This window comes from Rhipicephalus sanguineus, chromosome 3, assembly GCF_013339695.2.
Source record: "Rhipicephalus sanguineus isolate Rsan-2018 chromosome 3, BIME_Rsan_1.4, whole genome shotgun sequence".
Taxonomy (NCBI): domain Eukaryota; kingdom Metazoa; phylum Arthropoda; class Arachnida; order Ixodida; family Ixodidae; genus Rhipicephalus; species Rhipicephalus sanguineus.
In genome coordinates this window covers 25,039,452-25,062,816 of record NC_051178.1, presented here as the reverse complement: position 1 = coordinate 25,062,816, position 23,365 = coordinate 25,039,452, and the positions used below count along the sequence as shown (strand labels likewise).

Here is a 23,365-nt window from a genome sequence, read left to right as displayed (position 1 = left end):
TGTCTCGTCATAGCAGTTTTCGTAATATCCATTCATTTAAACGGCCGCGAGCGCCCCGAGACCGTGTCATGTAAATCATGCCGCACATGACATGTGTGTTATGATTTGCACGTTAGGACCTGTCATTATGTTCGCCATGAACTCTCGTCACGTCATACCAGTTTTGGTATATATGAAATTAACGGAATGGCCGCAAGAGCCCCAAGGCCGCGGAATGTAAATCATGATGTTCATGACATGTATGTCATGATTTCCATGTTATGACCTGTCATTTATGTTCGTAATACGGTCATGTTATTCCATTAACGAAACGGCCAGGAGAGCACAAAGTCGTAGGCAGCTAGATAGATAGATAGATAGATAGATAGATAGATAGATAGATAGATAGATAGATAGATAGATAGATAGATAGATAGATAGATAGATAGATAGATAGATAGATAGATAGATAGATAGATAGATAGATAGATAGATAGATAGATAGATAGATAGATAGATACGCTCAAAGTCGCAGAAGTTCGCTAAGAAATGCTTCGCACTTAAAATAAATTTAGACAGTCTGTAGACTGCCTAAGCCCACTTTTAGACAGTCTATAAACTTTCTAAATATATTTTTGTAAGGGTTGTTTCGCCAAACCAGCATTCTAGGCACGGGAATATCATAGAGTGAACGCGAACTGCTTGAGGCGTACCACATCAATAAGAATGGGCACGTTTCACAGGCGTAGCCAGAAATTTTTTTCGGGGGTAGTTCAACCAACGTTGGTTCAACCATACTTTATGTATGTTCGTGCGTGCGTTTGTACGCGTGCGTGTATATATACGCAAGCACAAGTGAAAAATTTCGGGGGGGGGGGGGAGTTGAACCCCCCCCCCCCTGGCTACGCCTTTGGCACGTTTGTATTAGTGAACCTCCTATGCATATCACAGAAAAAGAGTGGCTGTTTCTTATGCAGGGTGTGGCTGATTTATCGGACGGATGATAGGCTTCAGCTTGTAACATGTGCGCGTGCGCGGGATTAGGGGGTTTAAGTATACGTGGGCGCGTCAATAAAGCGGTTGTAAGTCCGACGACAGTGTGTGCTTGAATGTGCCTCCTTCTTCGTGCTTGTCTTGAGTTTTCGCTGGATTTTTCTGGCATCTACAAAGAAAGGGCTTCTGTTGTGAGTTTTGGCGCTCGTCGGCACTAAGAAGAGCTTTCTTTCTTCGATGTATTAGTCCATGTGCATACTGGTCCCTGCTACAGATTGCGCGATCACTACAAGAACTGGGGAGGACGAAGCATGTAGGGAGGGGTGTTTCAGCTCCATTAACGTGCAACCTGGGTAGGGGCGATCGAAGCATCAGTGGCGGATCCAGAGGGGGGAGGGGGGGGGGGGCGTTGACACAGTCTGTGTCACCCCCCTCCCGTCAGTGCCTGTCGTCCAGTCAGGTTGCTTCGGCTACCACTGCCCGAAAGGGGGGAGGAGAATCTTGTCCCGCTCTCTCCTCCTCCCAAAGCGGGAACCTGGATCCGCTATTTTGACATTGTTAATCTCGATATGAATTGTAGTAGCACAGCTGTTTGGCCTAGTTCGAAACGGTTCATCCTTGAGAAGCGCAAAAGAAACACAAGGACCAAGAAGAGATACACACCGGACAAGCGAGGATAACCTCGATATTTAAAACCGCAGTGCCTATTCGAGGAAGGTCGCGCGGTAAACTCGAATCTCGCGCTCTGCGAGAAGGGTCTTTATTTGCACGTCAACCGTCGCAGTTGCTTCGGGCCACCGGTTATTCGCGTAAAAACGTACGATCTGACGTACCCGTTCTTGCGCTCCTGCGTGCGTGCGTGTGAGGTGTGTGCGTGCACTCCTACGGCGGTGGCGGGTGAACATTTTGCATGTTGAGAGTGCTCGCAACGACGAAACTTTGCCGGCTTCACTTTGCAGCTTCCAAAGAGGCAAACCATACTGGTGTACCGTGCGAAATTCCGTTGCGCGTAGTTGTGTCTACAACGTTGTGCCTGTGCGCGGCGGTGGGCTCGCATAGTGGGATGGGCAGCAAGTGTGCAGTTATGCACCGGCTGCTTCTCTTGCGGAGGATTGGTGCGATTCAAATGTGGATAAACATTTCAACGAGAGTTGGCTGAGTATGTGCGCGTTGGAAGCAAAATGTGCGTGTGTGTGAAAGCATCGGTTGTTGTGACCTTCCCCGTGTTCGTACCACGTTGAAACGGAATAGTAATGGAACAAGTCAAGAGGAAGTCCTGCTCGAAAGGACACAGTCGTCGGTAGCGTGGTGTCAAGCACGGCCTTCCTATAAAGCAGTAGGGAGGAAATAATTGATTGCAGAGAAACTTGAAAATAGTTCACGTAACCAGAGAAGGTTCGTAAAAGTTTGAAACTTACCTGTAGTGCTTCGTGGCTGCGCCAAAACTATTGTGAAATGCAAAATGGAAGTCACCGACGTTTTTAAACGCGATAATTCGCTTCGTGCTTCGCTACTAGTGGAGTGCAACACTTAGTTTTTTGGGGCGCTTTCTTGTTGCGAGTTGCGACGATGGTTCATTGTATTGACTGGAAAAAAAAAAAAAAAAAAAAAAACGTTTTTTGTTTCTGCAATCTGCAAACTACATCGAAGTGCTCACGGCACAGCTAGAACACTGAACGACGACCTCATAAACGCTGTACTACAGTGTAGAGCTCGCGTTAAAGAGCGGCCAGTAAAGACGTGTGCTTTCAGTACATTCATTTGGCCGTAAGGTGTAAGGAAGGGGCTGAAGCTGCTGATATATATATATATATATATATATATATATATATATATATATATATATATATATATATACATATATATATATACTGCTTCGTTTTCATAAAATGCGCACATCAGCGCCTTACTGGCGTCAGCTGAGCAGCAATATGCTTTCCTTGTCTACTGTCATGGTGGAACAAATCGGAAGCAGAGACTGATATTATGAGTTAATGTGTCTGCCTCAGGCCCCTGATCCAGCTGATTCTACCGTGACACGACACGAGTTTGAACTAGTTCAGCGCCTGTGCGTGCAGAACTGCTCTAGCACTGCATGCACGAGCCTTGCACTTCCTTTCGCGAAGTGTAAGGAATGCTTTGCACTTGGGCTGCACAAAACAAAGCTTGCGCTGTGGGAAATGCATCAAGCTGCATGTTTAACTGCTAGAGCAGTGCTTCATTATTAGCTATAGTGTAGAAAGGGCAGGCTAATTGAAAGGACCTGTCGTTTTTGTGCTTGCTCTGTTTTTTATTCATCAACAAGTCTAACTCACTAGATGGGGTGCGCACACAGACGGGGACACAAGAAGGAAACCAAGCGAACAACACAAGCGCCTTCTTCACGTGGTTTCCTTCTTGTGTCCCTGTCTGCGTGCATGCCCCATCCAGTCTAAATATAAACCAATACCAACTAGCCCAATCTGCCGTGCTCTAACTCACTACATTGCCAGCTGCATATTGCAGCTAGCATTGCCGCTGCTTTCATTGCAAGACTTGTCACTTTGCCGTGAAGCATTGGCTCACCCATACTTTCTCTCGTTTTCCAGACATGGCTTCATTTGTAGTTGAGAGGACGGGGCCTCCTCAAGTACCGGTGGACTCCTGAGGGTCTCTCCTGAAAGACTATGAGGTGATGAAATTGACAAAAGTTATTTAATCATCATAGCTTAATTTAAGCCATAGGTCAGCAAGCTCACTGATGAGTTGACTCACTCGGACTCCGATCGGCCCGTGAGTCTGAGTCCGGGTGAGTAATATTTTGGTGAGGTGAGTCTGAGTGAGCCTGGTTGAGGAAAATATGGCTGAGTCTGAGTCCGAGTGAGCCCTAAGCGCAACATATATTATCTTGAGTGAGTCTGAGTGAGCTCCACCTTTCATTGCCAACCTATGGTCCTACCTACTCCTCTTCAGCACTACTGTCAGCGTTATATCGGCTTACGTTTATACAAAATTCTAATCACACATCTCTCAATGCACTCACGTTCGTGCGCCACCTCAATATTTATTGGTCAGAGACGTGAAATGGGAGGGGTGCTATGACCTCCCTCCGCAAACTCTTTCACAGAAAGTTGTTCATAAAAATATCTTCTGTGAGTCAGGTATTTCACAAAATGTCCTTGCTGGATTACTGATAACTCGTATTTGAAGGTATAATATCAAAAGGCCTATCGTAGAGCGCCGATTATGTGAGATATTGGCATTAAAGAGCATTGACGCCAAGATCGAAAAAAGCTAGTTTTGTGCTCACGGACTCATGAGTCGACTTGCTCAGGCTCACTCAGACTCAGGTCAAGCCATTAGTCTGAGTCTGAGTGAGTCCAGCTGAGTAATATGTTGGTGAGTTTGAGTGCGAGTGAGTCCGGTTGAGAAAAAGTTTAGTGAGTGTGAATCCGAGTGAGTCCTGTTGATGAAAGTTTTGGTGAGCCTGAGTCTGAGTGAGCCCTCAGAGCAGAATATATTTTTTGAGTGAGCCTGACCGAGCTCCAACTTTTTTGCCAACCTATAATTTAAGCTATGCATTTGCGAATGCAGGTGACATTCCCATCATCATAAGCAACTGCTGTTGTTTTTAATAAGTTGCTTTGTGCATAGCTAAAGCATCATTATTTGTCTGTGCCTGATGGCCTGCTGTGCATTCGAATATGGAATGTTGTTCCAAAAACTTGGAGTAGACAGCTACTTCGCATGGTGGCTGCTGTTGAGCTCTGGTGCAATACTTACGCAGACGACAACTTCAAGGGTACACCATACAAATGGGCAAAACAATCCATGAAAGAAGGGAATTTTGAGGGCTCGTTTCATTGTTTGACACAACCCTGATCACGCAACCCTCAGTCCATGGCCTTTATTATCAAAATTGACTCGGCAGTGATTCAACCTAAATGCTGGCACTTGTGCATGAAAGTGGCTGAAGCATGCTCTTGCTGTTAGCTTCCATGATACTTGACACAAATTTGGCACACACTGTTTCCTCGTAAAATATGTAAAGTACCTGTGAAGTCGGTTTAGATTACTGCAGCTTAATACGAAAACCCCTGAGGAAGCTCCAATGCCAGAGGACACCTCTGTCTGTACTTGTACAAAAGTCTTCTGTGGGAAAACAACACCAGAAGACAATTTCTTTGTTGACATACATGCATCTCTCCACGCATAACTATGGTTCTCAAACAAAGAATGAAAAACAGCAAGAAAAAGTTATTGACAATCAAGACATACCAGTTGGTAATAGGAAGTCTCTTGCCGAGAAGGAGAATATTCTGTTGAAAACTGTGCTTGCCTCGATTGCCGTGCAGTGACTGTTTTGTGTTTTGCTGGGACCAAGCTTTCCCAATAAAGAGTTCTACTGCTTTGTATTGCTGTATTCTTCACCGTCACATTAACATGACAACATTACTTTCTAATTTTTGAGAATTTGGTATTGGCTATTGAAATCCATTCAGGGATTCTATCTATTTTCTCGGCAGCCTATAACCAAAGCACAGTAAAGAGCATGAAGTCTTGTTTTGTATATCAAGAGACGGCACTTCAGCTTCTCCGGACATCTCTGTATGTTGTTTACACAAACAGCTGCTGGGGCCAGCAATTTGGAACAATATACAAATACTTGCACATCAAATTGAAAAAAAATTTTTTTTAGTGGGTGCTTGAAAAGTGTCTTATTGGGGTAAAGTTTCAGAGGGGCATGTCGTATGTAGGCAGTGTTTCAAAAGTATGTTGTGTAACTTCTAGGCTTGTGCAAATAGTCAATTTTAGGTTCAATGTGAATTCGAAGTGAATAGAGATTTGGTCGAATAATTTTGAATCGAATTCGAATAGCATATATCACTTACTATAAAGAAAAATCAGCATATTTGTCACGATCCAACTAACCTGCGCAATATTTTTTAAAAGTTGAAACAAGGCATGTGCAAATGTCATTGTTTTTGGTTCAAAGGAAGTGGAAGCAACATTAAATAGGAGTAGGATTTGATTTTCGGTAGAATGCAAGTGATTACCTGTAAAGTATGTTATATTTTAAAATTTACTATACTTAGTGCATATAAGCCGGTATAACAAGCTTTTAAACTTAAAAAATGATCAATCAATGCGAGGGTAATATGTTCATTTAACCTGGAAGTGGGGTTTCGTGGCAGTGCAAGATTTTTCTGGAAAGGTGTATTCACGGCACAGCACCGCTTCGCTGCAGTGAAACCACCTTTACAGGGGAAAAGGGGAAGGGGTGGTTACATGCGGATTAATATACACCTATTTGTTCATTTCGAATACTTTGAAACTTCCAATCATTTAAATTCGAATCGAAGTGAATTCGAATACTGTAATGTTCGTTCGAATATTCGAAGTGCTCGAATGTTTGCACAAGCCTAGCAATTTCAAGCAACTGATATTCTTAATGCAGCTGATTGAAAGAAACACTTTCGCTGAAAATTGGGTACGATTTCAAAAGGTTGCAATGTCTGCTGTGTTTTTTAGACATGTCCTTCCCACCACAGAAAATTCAACAGTGTAATGCTTATGACTATGTGGTTTACTGATCCTTGCAAGTTTGTCCAAACAGTGCAATGGGTCATCAAGCTTCACTGACATGATGGTAATGCCAGTGAAATGTCCTTCATTAGGTTGCCATCATGACTTGCAATGTGCCTGGCAGGAATGTGATTCAGAGGCAGATTGCTGCCATTTTATGTGTTTGGCTGGACCGTGAGCATAGATCAAAGTCTCATTTTGTCTTGACAATGTTTTTGCTGTGAATCATTGTTGTTTTGGTGAAGAGTGCACATTGTGCTCCATCTGCAGGTTGTGGTGCTGCCTGGTGGTGATTGTTGCAATTAGTGGTGTGTCGGTGCTGGTGCTGCTGCCACTGGTCGAGTCTCCCGGTCACCATCCACGGCTGCGGTCACGCCAAGGAGCGGCTTCCAGGCTGCACTTTCGCGCTGGCACACGTAGTACGGCCAGGGTGAGGATTATGCTTGGTACAGGGCTCATTCATCTCGAAGGGGCCGTGAAAAGCCTGCTGTATGCAAAGACGTGCACGAAGTGTCGGGCACATCAGACGTTTAAAATATATTTTAATTTGCTTCCAGAGTGTGCCTAAATGCCCGTTCTCGCAATCGAGACCCATCACTAGCTTGACTGACACTGATGTCACTGCGTAGGAAGCACAACGAAAGTCTTAGTGACGTCACTCCACATTAGAGTGATGCGCAGCGAGCGGTGACCCACAGCACCACCACACCGGGCAAGACTGGCCACATTTGCCTGTTTTTCTCAGCGCATTGCCAAAATACTGTAAAAACCGGAATATAGGTCAGACCGTAATATAGGTCAACCCCCCGACTTTGAACTACTAAAAATCGAAAAAAGAAGTGCATGGAACGGCCAAGGTATTAGAAGGTGCCTTTGCCGTGAAACAAGCACAATTCCAAATGGTGCCCAGTAAAAAGGCCATTTATTTACACGTGTATTTACACGCAAGTTCTACATGGCAGAGAGCCAAAAGATGGGCTCAAGTACTACATTCTTGTAAAATGTCACAACCATCTTGACAGCTTTAATTTGGATGCACTCTGAGGTCACTGGCAGCAATCACAACGCGAACGCGCTCCTGGATAAACTCTGCAACCTTCGCCTCCAGCTGTAGATACACTGCTGTCTGGCACCGCGGAACAAAGTTTTCTTCTGATCGCTGCGAGTCGTTATGTGATCCTTCCGCCAGTGGCGAATGCTTCTGTGCTGCACTCGATCTGCCCGCTGATCATAGCCATATGTGCCGCTGTAACCAGAGCTGCCAGCATCGCAGGAAGCAACAAAGAAAGAGTATCCGGCGAGATTGGGGCAGCGAGCATGAGTGCAAAGATATACTTTCAGTTATCGTTTGCGACCCACAGCTCCTGCTCGCATTCACCTGTGCTGGCATCCCAACAGATCATACCAACAGAGCACGGAGGTGACGATGATGGTTTAACTGTAGACCTGTGCAAATCCACGATAAGTGTGTGGAAGTTACATCGCGGATTGGGGCGTCACAAAATGGGCACGATGTACCATACGGGCCGCGGTACTTTTGCGCCCAATGGGTGGTCACGGATGGTGTAAGTGCAGCCCCAACACGAAGCCTCCACAACGTAACCTCCTCTCGGCGGGTTAAACCACGAGGGAGGTCTGACCCACACGGAGGTATAAGAGCTCGTGTGGTACGTTGGAGGCTTTCTTTTTTCCGGTGCATCTGTCCTTGAGCGTCCTCAGGAAAATGTGGTAGTGGGTGCAGTGTAACTTGTGGGTGGGTTGCCAAATCAGCTTTGACGAGGTCCGGCAAAGCGGCCCGAGGCACCCACTGAACACGTATCTGCACAGTTGCGGAGGCAGCAAGATGGTGAACACTATCCGAGAGGCACGTAGACCGATACGCTCATTGTATATCGTGGATAGCTTGCGTCGAGTCAGTACGAATGATGAGCTGAGAGCATCTGTCATGTAGAAGAAAAGGTAGCAGCGCTACCTTCTGCATCACTGTTTTAACGCGATAGTGGTAAAGAGCTGATTTTGCAGGAATTCCGGTGTCAGCGTCTTTGGTTGTGAGCAAAAAATCAGCGTTGTCTGTGAGTGAAAAATCGAGGAAGATGCAAATAAAAAAATAATAAAAATCTTCGGTAGCATTGAACCCAGGCCTGCTGCATGGCAACTAGACGTTCTAACACAAAGCCACACCATTGGTTGAAACTGCTACGGAAAAAGCACTATATGAATGCCATGTAGTGGGAGGAGCCTTCTTAACACTTGTAGTGTTGCATGGCAGAAGCGCAGAATCACGCCAGGCATCGAAACGTGTGAATTGGACAATGAGTGTGTGTTTTAAAGGCCTACACATTACAACGCAATCAGGCATAATTAATTATCATTGTCAGCAAGCATGGACAAAGTGTGCAGCTGTGCAGGTGTGCGTGGCACCTTATGGACACATAGTGGGTACTTTGCCAATTTGCAAAAGGAAGAATTATGGTGTAGTGGGCACTTCCCAACTGTACCTGCAGCGGGCATAGTTTGAAACGGCCAGTGTTACGTGCATAGACGTTGGTTTCCTTGCGGCATGGCTCAGGCATGCACTGAGAGCCAAAGCAGGCTAGCGATTGTGAAGGCAATGCTCACGGGGCCTGATTGCACTATCGCGTTGTACTCTTGAAAGCAAAGCCCAAGCGTCCTCCAAGTTTTTTCAAAGTACCAAGAATTTAGAAAGCTTACTTCCACTCTTATAGACCACACAAGGGGAGGGAACTCTATCAGCGAGGCAAACTATGTTTACTGTTTAGAAAAATGTTTTGGGTGTTGTTTTAATGCACTACAACTCACAAGTGTAGTAAAGAACGTATGTTGTCGAGGTAAGCACTGAAACATACAGTCATTGGCGCTTAAGTTCTGTTTACTGTCAGAACAATGCTAAAATTGAGTTAGCATTAACGCTCACTAACAACTCAGATAAACAAAACTAGGTCACTTAATGGGGAAGCCTTTCTCATTTCCAGTTAAATTCTTGCATCAGCACTCACTTCTGGAGCATGAGACCACTTTATCAGCAAACGTTTGGGCATTTATAGTTTATCATAGCACTCTTTCATAATGAACATAAGCAAACTCATGAAAGCAGGTGCACAACTACTGGCAACAAACACATGAATGGTCATTAATGATATTTTGTGAATTATGTGTATGGCTTTCATGGTTGCTTTTCATCCTCTTTATTATTTCCTTTCCATTTAGCTCACAATTGGTGCACTGCAATTAAAAAGCCTACAATGTCTCCTTGGCTTCGTTAGGTTGTGTCTGACAAAGAAATGAGCCTCTTGATCCATGCTCCCATTTACGTATTCATGCATGGATGGATGAAAAACTTTATTGTAGGTTGCTAATTAAAATGGGAATGTTGTAAAACGTACATCCATGTGTGTGATGATGTTGCATGCAAGGTAGTTTACAAACCTCATTGGCTTCATATACTATCCGTATGTACTAATTTTGGTTGTCACAGGATGCGGTGCTGTCAGACACCCGGTCGGGCAGTAAACATGCAGTCATCTGAATTTACAGATGCCACATTTGTATGAGACACATTCATAGCCTGCTACAAATGAATTATTTTTTATTCACCGCAGCATATTAGAGTAAGTAGATGCTCTGCCTAGTGGTGTTCCTAATACATGTACCTTTTTGGACCCTTAGGCCCATTTTTTATGTACATGTTGCCGAGGCATCACGCAGTGCTAAAGGAAATGTACAGCAAAGTTGCTGTCAGGAAAACTCACTTCCATCAGTTTGCCTCTTGACCAGCACCACATAAGAGTTGCTCGTTGAGGAATACAAGTTCACTCTAGAAAAGTGTTTGCTGATATCATTTTACCAGTGCTGCCACCTTGCAATGAACAGAGCTTGATCAATTAATCTAGCTGATCGTGACCCTGTGCTTGTCACTGTATGGGAACCCAGCTGGATCAAACATTCTGATCAAGCTGTTCTTGCTTGCAGCAAATTACAAATTCAGCAGCATTGACGATGGCATTTCATGGTAGCATGCGCCACTGTAGCACTCTTTTTTTTTTCATGGGTTTAGTGAATACGAGTTAATCAGCTATTTTACAGTGAGTGTGTTGAGTCATCAGAGAAATTCATAGCTCTTTTAAAACACTTACTACAAGTGCCAGAATGAAGTTTAATTGCTACTTCACACCCATTGATGCCACAGCGAAACAAGGAAGGATGTCAAATTTTCCACTACTCAATTTCATCCTTGTAATAATGCTGACGAGAGGTGGTGCCATGCATTTTTTGAAACTTCAGAGCAGGAGGCCTGCGCCATTTGACACGAGCAGCTAACAAGCAAGATCCAAAGGCTTCACAGCGATGAGGACGAGCAAAGATGAGACACACACAGTGCTGAACTTACAACTGGCTTTTATTTTCCTGCCACGGCAATATATATGCGCATTTACACAGGAAAAAAAGGGGCAAAAACAGAGCAGACGAGGTATACAAAAACAGTCAAAGGAACAGCAACCCATCAACGATATCACATGTTTTGAGATAAAAATTCACTTTCCTTGCTCGAAAGAGCAAGCGACGCAACACTGATACACTTTTTATCACGTGTAAAAATTTCCTGGGCTTCTATGATTTCGCACGCTATCCTATTTTTGTTTCTTGCGAGCACACATGTGTGATTGAAAAGAGGCCGGCACCCACAATCCCGACAATGAATTCCTAAATGCCCACTGATAGCCCTACCTACATTGTACCTGTGTTCCTTAAGATGTTGATTAAGCCACCTTCCGGTCTGATCGACATATTTACTGTGACAAGATAGCGGAATACAATACACGACGCGATCTTCACATGGGACGAACCTATCTTTATGCTTGGTGGTGCACATTTTTCGGGGTGTTGCATCAGAATTCACCTGACGGCACATTGTTAGAAGCTTGGCGGGAGCTGAAAAAACAACATTTACACCAGCTCGCTTGCCAACCCGCTCATGGAAAGAGGCGATGCCAGACGAGTTGGTGAAGTTGATTGCCCATCTGATTTACATAGGTGTTCTTCACATCGCAGGCATCCATCTGTATTGGAACACCAGCAGGCTATTCTCGTAAAAAACACACAAAAAATTGCATGAAACGTGCACGAGTGCACCTGCATCTCACGAAAACCAGGAAATGCTTCACCGCACTGCACGAGCAGTGAAGCAGTACCTCGGTTCAGATTTTCTTGGCTATGTTAATGGAAACATTGTATAGAACATTTATTATTTTTTATACTATTCCTGGGTCATTTATCTTCAAAATGTATATTCTGAATTTTCTTTGTTTTGAGTGTTTTTGCATATATAGTGTTTTTTATTGCTCTTTTCATCAACTGGCAACAAGAAGTTACACACTTTCAATTTTTTATACATTCCACAATATCTTTGTTGCTCTACAACTTATATTTTTTTGGAAAGACCATTTCATTATGCATAATTTGGTATGCTGCAGTGCGTGCTGGAGTACTTTTCAAACTGGCAAAAGCTTTCTTCCCGAGACATATGAAAAATAATCATTTTCTCACGGTAACGAAAGAGTTAACTGGTAGCTGTAGCATCAGCAATTTGATGGTCATGCAAGTTAGAGTGTCCCTTCCGACATCGGATGCCACTGTGCTTAGTCCAGCACATGCATCACTTGCTGCACAATTTGCTCGAACAGCAACTTTTGTAGGAAGCAGCCAGTTTGGCATTGGCAAGAGTCGAGCCCGACTATAAAGAACCCGTTTATATCAAATTATCCCGTATATTGAACAATTTCTAAACACGGTAAATTTACATTGAGAATATATAGCAAAAGTTACTGTTACATCGAACGAAAATAGCAACGACAACCGATATATCAAACTCCATGTGCCTCAAAAGTGCCCCAGCAAGTTGGCTTTCCCTCGCGGTGGCGGGGAAAACTGCCGGCGCCACCCTAGAAAAAGTGGCTTAGACCCGGTTGTGCACGGGCGAACACCCCCCTGCAAGAAATGATCCTGGCCCGCTCGCAGCGCTTACAGCCAATCAGAGGCCGTCGTGCTTTCTCCGAGGCGCGGAGGCGGTAGAAGTGAGCGCCATTTTTTCTTTCTTTATGCTTGTGTGCCTGCTGCTGCCTGTTTTCCTCGAGTCCTCGTTCAGCGTGGTCCGTGCTGGTGGTGTTGCCTGTTGGTGCTCTGTGAACTTTATTGGCGCGCTGTCGTCATGGCTTGTGCAAAGAGGCAGTATTTGCCGTTCGCCGCGAAACTCGAAATCATAAATCGGGTCGAGCGCGGTGAAAAGAAGTCCAACATCGCCGCCGCGTACAAAAGACACCGCAGGTGTTTCCGCCGAAGTTTGGAGCGAGCTGGCAGAGTTCCCGGGAGCTATCGACGGATCGACATTCGACGAGTTCGTCAGTGCGGACGATGTCGCCATCATGGGTGAGCTACAAGATGAGGACTACGTTGCAGACGTCGTGCCGACCACGAGCCAAAGCGACAGCAATAAGGAAATTGACGATGGCCCATTGCCTACATCCTCCGAAGTCATTAGTGCACTTGCGTTGGTCCGGCGCTATTGCATGAATGTGGAAGGTTGCGGCCTCAGCTGCTCCGACTCGTTGGACAACGTGGAGGCGTGCGTGCTGTCGCAGGCAGCGAAGTCGTTGACACAGAAGAAAATCCAGGACTATTTTGTTCCAAAGTAGGGCACGCAAGTAAGCCACCATATTAATAAAGTACTTTTCTTACTGTTATGTGCCTTTGTGTCAAAATCCTATAGCGGGCCTATATCGAATTATGCCATATATCGAACTAATAAACGTTTTTTGGCGAGTTCAATATACCCGGGTTCGACTGTATGTGGTCGATTATTGTGAAAGGTTATGGCAGTGAAGGAGCCGACCATTCACATTTTGTAAAATGTGAAGGGTGCAACACTAGATTTGCCGGCATAAACGAGATTCAATGAGAGTGCTTCTTGTAATCTGTGATGCTCTGCTGTGGGCTTCTTTACAGGCGGACGCCTTTGGAGCTGCTGCAGTCCCTGATGCGTCGAGGCTCGGTGCAATCTTCAATGCCGAAGATCAGAGGATCAAGGTGACGGGGCGGGATTACTGTGTACTAATGCTGTGGTTGATGTTTCTATGCATCACTTATTGCCATGAGGTTCAGCATTTTTGAAGTGACTACTATGTATACGTCATTAAAACACACTTTTTAAAGAATGACCCCAAATTATTTAAATCCTACAAAGCTCACTGGAAGTGGGATGTGTACGTGTTTGCGGTGGTCTCTTAATTTGATGACATTTGATGCTTTCAAAGTTAATTCACATGAATTTCATATTTTTTCTTGGCCTGCTATGCTTTCAATTTATTTAAAAGCTGCTGAATTCAAGCTGCATCATTTGGTTAATTCTGCTAAATCACATTTTTTCCTTGTTTATTCCAGAAATATTTGCAACCTTTGTCTCTTCGAGTGCAACATTTGTGCTCGTGCATTTGTGTATTTTTAAAACAACCAAAAATAAAGCCAATTGCCTGTCTGCACTCATCAAACTGTTAAAAACCATGAGCTAAAAGAAAAAAACAGTAAAAAAGAACGAGATAGTAGGAATTCATGTGATAATTGGCTGTCTCTGCTTTTCCTGATATGTTGCACTGAGTCGTACAGTTGATAATTCAAATAATATCCCTTTGATTTGGAATTACAGAGAGTCTTATAGTAATTGTAAAAATGGCTGTTAAGGATTGAAAAAGCATTTGATATTTCCTTTGGTCTGGTTCATACTTTATTTGTTTTCGAAAATTACTGTTTGCGCTCACCATGTGGCTTGCGAATGTAGAGGCCCACAAACCTCGCAGCATTGGCTTGGCTTGTAACGTCTCAGGATGTGGTGGTAACATTGTAATCTGGGAGGCCTTTCCGAGCTACTTCAGCCTGCATGACGGGATGCAGTGGGCGGGACGAGTGGATCCACTCATCTGTTGCAAGTCACATGTGCTGCACTGCACTGGTTGAGTGCAGTGAGGTAGGGCCTCCAAGATTGTGCCCAAACCGTGCATATAGCCGTGCCGGCCTCCGCGGCACCGAAGAGAGAGAGGAACACAGTGGCAGTGATGAGCCTGTGGTTATGCATGATGGGACTTGAAAATTTCAGACTGCTGCGCTAATCTGATTAAGCTCACCAACCCTGCATAAAGTGAATGCAACATGCAACGGTCAGATTACATTCAGTTTCTAAGACATATCTAGTACATTATAACCATTACTGAGGCAATGATATGTTAAAATAAGATTTTAAATGCATGGTACTCTGCGAGGATACCAAGGGAAATTTCAACTACTGTTGTTGGCTGTTATTTCATTGTTGTTTAAATGTTTTGTGTGAAACAGCTTAAAGGGACACTAAAGGCAAATATTAAGTCGACGTTGATTGTTGAAATAGCGGTACAGAAATCTCGTAGTGCTACTTTTATGCCAAGGAAGTGCTTATTTTAAAATAAAATCATGTTTTAGTGGTCCGCATCGCATTAGCGCACTTCAAGTCACCCGCCTGAAAGCGGTATTTCGCACGTCACTGTTGCCGTGCCCAACGTTGCCCGCCTTTACTGCGTGGCGGCGTGCACAATTCGGGCATCCGTCAACATCACATGCATGCAGTATTTTGTCGAACTTTCTGTCAGAGCGACTTTCACGAGCGTGCAAAACACACGCGACAGTACGTGATACCGAAACTACCACAGAGACGCGACCACGTGAGCGAAGCAGGGCGCCGGGCGGAGCGCAGTTCGGTGAAAACGGAACTTTTGAACCACGCGCGCCGTTCTCCATGGCAAAAGAGGTTCGTTTTTCTATGAATCAAACAGAAACGAACAAGCAGCATTTTATTACGTCTCTTGATGCACGGAAGGTTCTTTTTTTATTGCAGCTAGTTTGATTACTAGTGATTAATTGTAGGCAGACTCTCCCACGTCATCGGGATCACTTCCAAAATGTCCCGCTCATGGCGCTCATCGTGTGATACATTTAGCTTAATTTCTCGGTAAGTAGGGCACTGCTGTTGATAATACTGCTGTTTTAGATGTTGTCATACATGGAGCTTTCACTCTGACATAAATTGTTATTTGCCTTTAGTGTCCCTTTAAAGTAGAGCTGTATGAATAGCAAAATTCCGGGTGCAAAGCGAATTCGAATATTACAGTTTGAGTGCGAATCGTATCAAATATTTTTTTGAATATTTTTCGAATATTTCAAAGCAAAATTACCAAAAAAAAGTTGCAGAGAATCCCTAAGCATATTCTTATGAGATAGCAACATGAAAGCGTTTCTCTTGGTGAGGTTGGTGAAGTGCTGGAAGGGTGGTTGTTCCCTAGCTGTCTTGTCAAGAATGAGACAATGCAGAGGCCTTACTGTATTTATTTACATGACTTGGTGCAACCAGTGTGGTGTCGACAACACTTTAAATGCGAAAAGAAAAGACTATTTTCTCAACCTCTCCTCCTCCTTCAATTTCTGTGGAGGCCCAACTGATGTGGCGGACAAGGGTGCGCTCCCTTCGAGTCCAGAGTTCCCAGTCTGCCCCATAGACGTCAATGTATAAGGACACCTGAAATTTCAGATGCGGAAAATATTCGGCTTCCGATTTTTCTGCCCAGATTTCAGATCCGAAACAACATTAATTAAAGCCCCCAGTTCTGCCGCATCTATCATCTCGTAGGTTCAAACCAGCGCTTTCATGAGTTGATCCGTGTGCGGCCGCAGCCAACGTTACTAGAACAAACTCAGTTTAAAAGCTCCGCCGGAGAGGCGGTCCGCGTGGCGGTCGTGAGAACTAGTGGCGCTGCAGTCACGTCTAGCTCCCGCGGCTGGCGCTTGTTGTGATCGGCGCCGCCGATGTACGAGCGCACGTGGGTTACAGCGTCGCCTGCGCTTTGTTAGCTCGTCATTTTTGCGACTGTTCTTGACCAGGCTTAGCGTCTTGTACGAACACACGTGCATGATGTACGAAGCGTAACGAGGGCGAACAGATTCACAATGCGGTATGCCGACTTGCTTTGCGCCGGGCTGCAAGAGCGGCTACCGCAACGACGACTCCGCTTCACGACACTTCTTCGGACCTGCAAAAGACCCTACGCCATTCTAGCTTTGCATCGCAAAGATAGAAAGCTTACTGCGAAATGCAAGGTCTGTGACGTTCATTTTGAGAGTGACGGCATTGTAAAGCACTATCGTCGTGTCGTTGCGGGACAAGAAGTTTTGATCCCACGTGGAAAATGGGAACTCGCGCCAGGTGCCGTGCCGCGCTTGTCCCCAGTACTTCCACACCACATTTCAAAGCCAAAATGTTCGGGATTTAGGCGCAAATCCCCCCCAAAACGCACGGCGTCCCGCGAAAGCCCAGTGCCCAATTTGGAGGAGCCGCCAGAAATAGAACAGCAAAACGAAAGGCAGGCGATTACCTATATACGCTACCGAGACTGAGAGTTGCATCACACTGACATTCGATTAGTTGTCAGCTGTCGCTATGCCTTCAAAGCAGTGGATTTTTGAGAGGTTTTACGACGAGGTATTGAACAAAATGTGCGGAATATTTTACACTCGCCGGCTCGGGAACGGGCTGCTCAGCGGAAAAATTTGACACGGCACACATTTCTATGTGTGCCGTGTCAAATTTTTTTGCGCTGAGCAGTTTAATAATGGAATACCAACTAGCCCAATCCCACACTTTGCTTCGGGAACGGAGACTTATTGTGTAAAAGATAATTGTAGTTGACGAGCAGTTTAACTGCGAAGTGAACGGCTACAGCACGAAACGCAAACGGCTGTCGTACATTTTAAAGTGCTGCGGGCATGTAACATCTGCTCGGTACGGTACGGTACGGAGAACTTTATTTAAAGATCCGGAGAAGTGCCATCCCTTAGGGTGACACCGCGGGCCTCTCCCACGTGGGGACAGTTAGACCTAGCCTAACCGCCGCATCGCAAGCTCTCTGGACAGCCCAAAGTTGATGCTGATATTCCGAGCTCTTGAGGACGAAGTTGAATACTGACGACTCTTCTAGCGACAGAGTACGCGCGAATAACTGCTCGATGCCCATCATGGCCGATCTGTTCGAATTGTTTAAGGCACCGTAAAAGGATGCGACGTAGAAAGATGAGACACCGAAAATACAACTGTCCACTGCAAAAATTGCTCAGAGACATCTATTCGATGTAATTGCACACAGCGATTTCATTTCCCGAGTTCTCGCAAAATTTTCCGATTTTGGGTCAGTATTCCTTCAACAGTCGCGAAAACGTGTCTTGTAAACATTTCAAAGCATTGGTGATGTTTTTCGAGAAAGTTTTTTTCAATAAACTGTAGAAACATGAGTACTGTTTTTCTAGAACCTTTTTGTATCTCGAGTAAGTACGCTTCTTTGTGCACTATAACGGCTTTTACAAACGTGTTGGGTTGTTCTTGGTCTAGATAGGACGGCAGTGGCTAAAATTGTGGTGGTAGTTATAAAAATTACTCTGAAAACCCCCATTCGCTTAGAAACTCCTATGCTTGGAAGTTAAGCGCAATGTAGACAGCTCAAATATTGTCACAGGGTCGTGACGTCGACGAAGGCAGCAGTCAGCAGGTCCGAGATGAAACTCTTTATTTGGCCGAACTTGTGGCCGGGAAACTGAAAGTCAAACTACAGCAATACACTGATAGCGTCGAACAGAGCGTCGACCGTCGATTAACTGACAAGCGGTCAAGCGCGTCGGCTTTTATACAGGCGCTATCGAACTTTCCAGCAATATCGCTGGTGGCGGCGTTATCTCTCGGCAAAGCTGGAACATTCGCGTGCAGCGCGCAATCTTACCAAAACGATCTATTACAATCGCGAAGCTTCTCGAACACTGTTTCGCGGACAGCGTCGAGTGTTGATAACCGTCCTTGCTGGTGAAACCCGAATACATCAAAATAAAACAAGAAGTGGGCGTGGCAATATAAACCGAACATCGATTCTTAGCCAATCAATGAACAACGCACGCGGGCCAATGCATGCAGACGACCTTATGCATATCCACCTAAGTATCCACCTAACTAGTACAATAAGAAAGTTGCCGCGCAGTTGCCGCGAGCAGCTGCGCGGCGGACCGCAGCCGTGGCAGCAGACGACGCGCCGATAGTGGCGCAAGACGGAACTGCAGCGCCGCTAGTTCTCGCGACCGCCGTTCGGACCACCCTCCTCCGCTGGCGGAGATACGGAGCTTTGAAACTGAGTTTGTTCTAGTAACGTTGGCCGCAGCAGAGTCCAAAAGGCAGCTTTGCCACAATGCCAGAGTGTGATGGGGTGAAGCATATCGAAAATCTAAAGGGGCCACTGTTACGGCACAGTGCAGCCGGTGCGGCGACGTCTTTACGGATAAGCACCGGATATGCATGGAGGCGTGATGGCGGCAGGTGGCAAACACGCCAGTACGGCTTAATCGCTGAAAGCCTTTATGATAAGCATTGTCAGCTAACTGCTCAGTAGTGAATGTGGCCTTGAGCGCAGTGGTATACGTGCTAACGTGCCGTGCCGCCGTTCATGCTGCCTCTTTGTTCAAGACCGCCGCACAGACGCGTAGCCTTCACGAACGTAAGCAGCTCGCCAGCGCCGCGTCCGTGTGCGATCGGAAACGGTGTGGGTATCATGAACACTTTCACGACAACTGTGTGTTTACGGTACAGCAAGTGCCCCGGCAGTGACGGCCCCAGCTTAGTTGGTGATGTTCTATGCACAACTAGGAACCATCGGCTTCACGCGGCAGCAAATGTTGCGTATGGGCGAAGATTGGTTGCTGCGTGCGCACATCGTTTACGCACGCGCATCAGGAAAGCCGGGCGAGTTGTCCGCTCTTCCGCCAGTCTTTTTGTTCCCGTCTTTGTGTTCGTTTCCAAACGCACCATGCGAGAGAACTGTTACCTATTCCATGCTTTGCTGGTATCAGCAGCGCTCATCGCGAGACGCAAGTTTGCATTTGGTGGTCGGCACGTAGTTAAGCAGGGTTCGCGGCAGGTACCGAATGTATTCACGAGAGCCTGGGCATGGACCAAAATGCCTGATAAGTGTACTGGTAGGCATCAAAGCTATTTCTGGTGTGGCTGTGGCAATTTGACCGCTTGAGTGGAATAAAAAGCACTCTGTGCATGTGGTTAACCAGCGAAGCTGAAGCGTGTGGCCCTGGTGTTAAGCAGTGAGTTAAGCCCTACGTTGTATTGAAGCCTTTCTCAATTAGTGGTATGGTTAGAACGACGAAATCCACCGGTCTTTGAGAATGTTGAGCTTGTTCGATGTTGAGCTTGTTCAATGTTGAAGAGCTTGTTGATGTATATTGCATATGCCTCAGGATTGTTGTTTCAAAGTTCGACGCATTCGAGGAACACCAGCTCCTGCATGAACCAGCATTGCGTGTCGTCGCCGTGTACCCTGATACATTCGGGCAGCTCAATTAAGTGGTTCCAATGAACTTCGGGGGCAGACACTGTTGGAAATCCCGTTGGCTTGCCGAGTTGCGTTGTCATTGCGAACGCCTCCTTCTTGCGTTCTTGCCAGCAATGGACCGTGTTTGGGCAGACGCGGGGCCACTAGTCGTTCCTCGACGACGTTGAGCCTGGGAAAATGTGAAGGCATCGATGGGTAAAGTAGCCGTTAACGGGGCTTAAATTTGGCATACTGCCTTTGATTAGCGATTCCTTGCATGTTCCACAAACCCGAAACTGACAGACATCGGGAGCAACTGGGGAACCACCACGTCAGTACCTCCATGGCATTGTTCCGTTGTTGTTTAGACCGGGTCTCGTTGATTGCAGCCAGGTTGTTGTCGAACCACAGGTGGTTGCAGACGTTGTAGCCAAAGTGCCGCTCGAGAAACTCTCGTCGAAAGCGGCCGTTGGCCTTGGCGAGCGCGTTGCGCCATTGCCATGTTGGGGCTACTCTGCCAGCACTGCCACCTCCTCGCTGCCTCCGCCAAGCATCCACCCGCCATGGCGCGTATGCTTGGGTCCGACGGAGAGACGACGTCACTGACGGCGCAGCCAATGGCGCACGCGCTTGGTACGACGTACAGAATGACGTAACTAACGGCGCAGCCAATGGAGACTATTATCGAAACATAGGGTGAACGGTTTTTCATTTTGCCTAGCCATATGCAGCTTTCACTGTAAAAAGCATGAATTCGTTTTTCCGGACTGCCTGATTTTTTGGACGATTTCGCGGTCCGTAGGGAGTCCGAAAAATCATACAGTGACTGTATTCTCATCTTCCGGAAGTTTGAATACTTCGAATAGTCAAATTCCGGTGCGAATAGAATCGAATAGCAAACACTATTCAAACGTTCGAATGTTTGCTAGCTTAAAGTAATTGTCCATACAGAACAAAACATTGTTTTTTGCGAGGTTGTCTATACTAGCGAGCGTTCATTTGCACTTAATCTGTTTGACAGTTGAATGAGTGGTCAGTGCCTGATAAGGTGAACAGATTTGAAAGATTCTTTCATGCTTGTGCCATTTTGCTGTGTGACATTCGATTGCTACCAATTTTTCATTAATAGGCAGTGTGCGCTACTGAAAAGTTGATATTTAATGAAACCGGTGTATCAGCGAGTTGTGCACCTAAATAAGCTGTCTGTTGATGTCAAGGTGGAGGGCTACCACCAGCACGCGTTCAACGTTCTCATCAGCAACCGGCTGGGAAAGGTGCGCACCCTGCCAGACACACGAAACCCCCTGTGAGTTCTTTGTGTGTCCTGCTGTACTTGATTGGGCTTTACTCATGGTTGCATGCGAGAGGTACGAAAAAAAAGATTGTTCATCACTCTTTCATAGGAATCGTTCAAAACGCAGTTATCTTTTCGTTCAGAACACAGTTATCTTTTCGACCACTTTACTTTTTTCACATTTATATCCTAATCACTACAAATAACATCCCTTATACTTTCCTTGGCATAATTGTCTGTTAGTTCTCATCAAAACACAAAAGTAAGACATGTCTCTATAGAAGTGCACTTGAACCCCACAACAATAAAAGTGACAGGGAAACCAGAAAATTGCTATCACGAGAATTTCGTTGTCAAGAAGTAATGCAGTGCAAGTTGGAAAGCGGTCAGTGAAACAAAACTTTAGTGCCAAAATTTAGTTAGCTTGTCTTATTGACCCTTGCCATGCAGTAAACACATATATCTCTGTCTTGCAGCAAGTTGTCCATTGTGACATCATCATCATGCATCCTAAAAACGCCCAAATTGTATCCAAGGTGATTTTTATCAAAGTTTAGGTTAAGTAACGCACATACTTTAGTTTCTACCGTCTTCAGCTCGGGTCATATTGGCGTAATTTCAACTCGAACATGTAGATCAGAGCTAACGTTATCTTTAAAGGCCAGATTTCTTGTGACACGACGTGGTTATCTCGAGAAATTGTGCATACCAGTCATTATGCTAAAAAATTTGATGCCACCATTAAATCCTTGAGTACTGCAGATGTACATGAATTCTTGGTGGACTGCGGCGTAAAACGTTTCTGCATTTAAAAACATACACTCGTGGGACACGTGACAGGAAGTGCAACTTGCTTCTTGCTTCAGGAAAGAAAGAAAAACACGTCATTTATGCCCATTACTTCACTTAAGTACCCAATTTACTTGTGTACACGTTTCATGAAATGCATCTGTGTTGTTCCCTGTCAATTTACAACTCACGGGACCCCTCACCAGACTTGTGCATCTTAAACGGAACAAGTGTAGCACATAAATTGCAAGGTGCCAATCACTTGTGAAATGGCTTCGTGGCACGAGATTGTTCAAAATTTCAAACAGAAAAGCATGTGCCCTTCTTAAGAAAGGTGCGCATTGAATGAGTGTCAAGGTTACATGCACAATTGCTTTGCCTGCAGCATTGACTCTGACATGTGGCTTTGGCTCATCATTCAATGCATAAGCTGCGGTGGCACCACTGTACACTTTTCCCTGCAACACTTTTCCTACCAACCATCGAATGACTTCATTAAAGGGCCTCACCAATCGACCGCCGCAAGAATTTTCAGAATCCGTCAAGTACGAGCGCATAGAGATTTGTCGCACGCTGTAACTGCTTTCTCTCTTCTCTCGTCCCGATGAGAGCGCTGGAAGTGAAGGATGGCATGGGGGGAAAGAAATTTTGTCGTGTGCGTGTCATTTTTTTGCAATTCGTCGCTATCGTTACTGAAGAGCACTATGTCATCTGCAATGACAAATGACAGTGTCCCAAGTGAGGGGTAGAAGAAAAGAAACATGTAACCCAGTTTTGTAAGTGTGTTCGACTGTACAGTAAACCCTCCTTATAAAGAAGTGAACACGACAGTGAAAAAGTTTTATAGAAGTGGTAATTCGATGGAATCAAATATGCAATAAAAGCTGGTCATCATGCAATAAAAGTCTGGTCATCATCGTCAGGTTCACTGGCGTTCGTGTGGGAAGAGCTAGCAGGCACAAAGCAGGCCACGAAAGCATACGGGGGCATGCATAATGAAACACTCCAAAAACGGGTTTCTGCAGAGTTTGCAGCCAGCCAGCACAGATCCAGAGGGGTGCCCAGTGGGCACTGATGTGACTGAACCCACTGAACCATAACTGAAATCTGCGACTGCCAACCGCCAACACAAAGAAACTAGCCTTAGCTCGGGCAGTGCCTCAGATTGCCAGTAGTGTGACATGTGGCCTTGAACTAGCATGACGCCTGCTGCTTCGAGTAGCATACATCTGCCTGCCGTGTCCTTGTGCACTATTTTTTGCAGCGCTCACCTGCCTTACGCTGCTCGGCCCCGAAT

The 23,365-nt window shown here is 45.5% G+C and overlaps 1 protein-coding gene across 2 annotated transcripts in view; it reads left to right on the top strand.

The window, feature by feature from the left end:
- Positions 1-1,817: 1,817 nt before the first annotated feature.
- The window catches only part of LOC119386502 (polypeptide N-acetylgalactosaminyltransferase 11), a 79,908-nt gene continuing 58,360 nt past the window's right edge, over positions 1,818-23,365 (top strand). Inside the window, exons 1-5 of one of the 2 annotated variants that reach the window (XM_037653768.2) lie at positions 1,818-2,131; positions 3,561-3,643; positions 6,808-6,967; positions 13,558-13,638; positions 21,203-21,291. In XM_037653768.2, the coding sequence (XP_037509696.1) occupies positions 3,639-3,643; positions 6,808-6,967; positions 13,558-13,638; positions 21,203-21,291 (335 nt within the window). In that variant the 5' untranslated portion in view covers positions 1,818-2,131; positions 3,561-3,638. Of the gene's footprint in view, positions 2,368-3,560; positions 3,644-6,807; positions 6,968-13,557; positions 13,639-21,202; positions 21,292-23,365 lie in introns of both variants that reach the window. The other variant, XM_037653767.2, reaches the window with a different exon arrangement.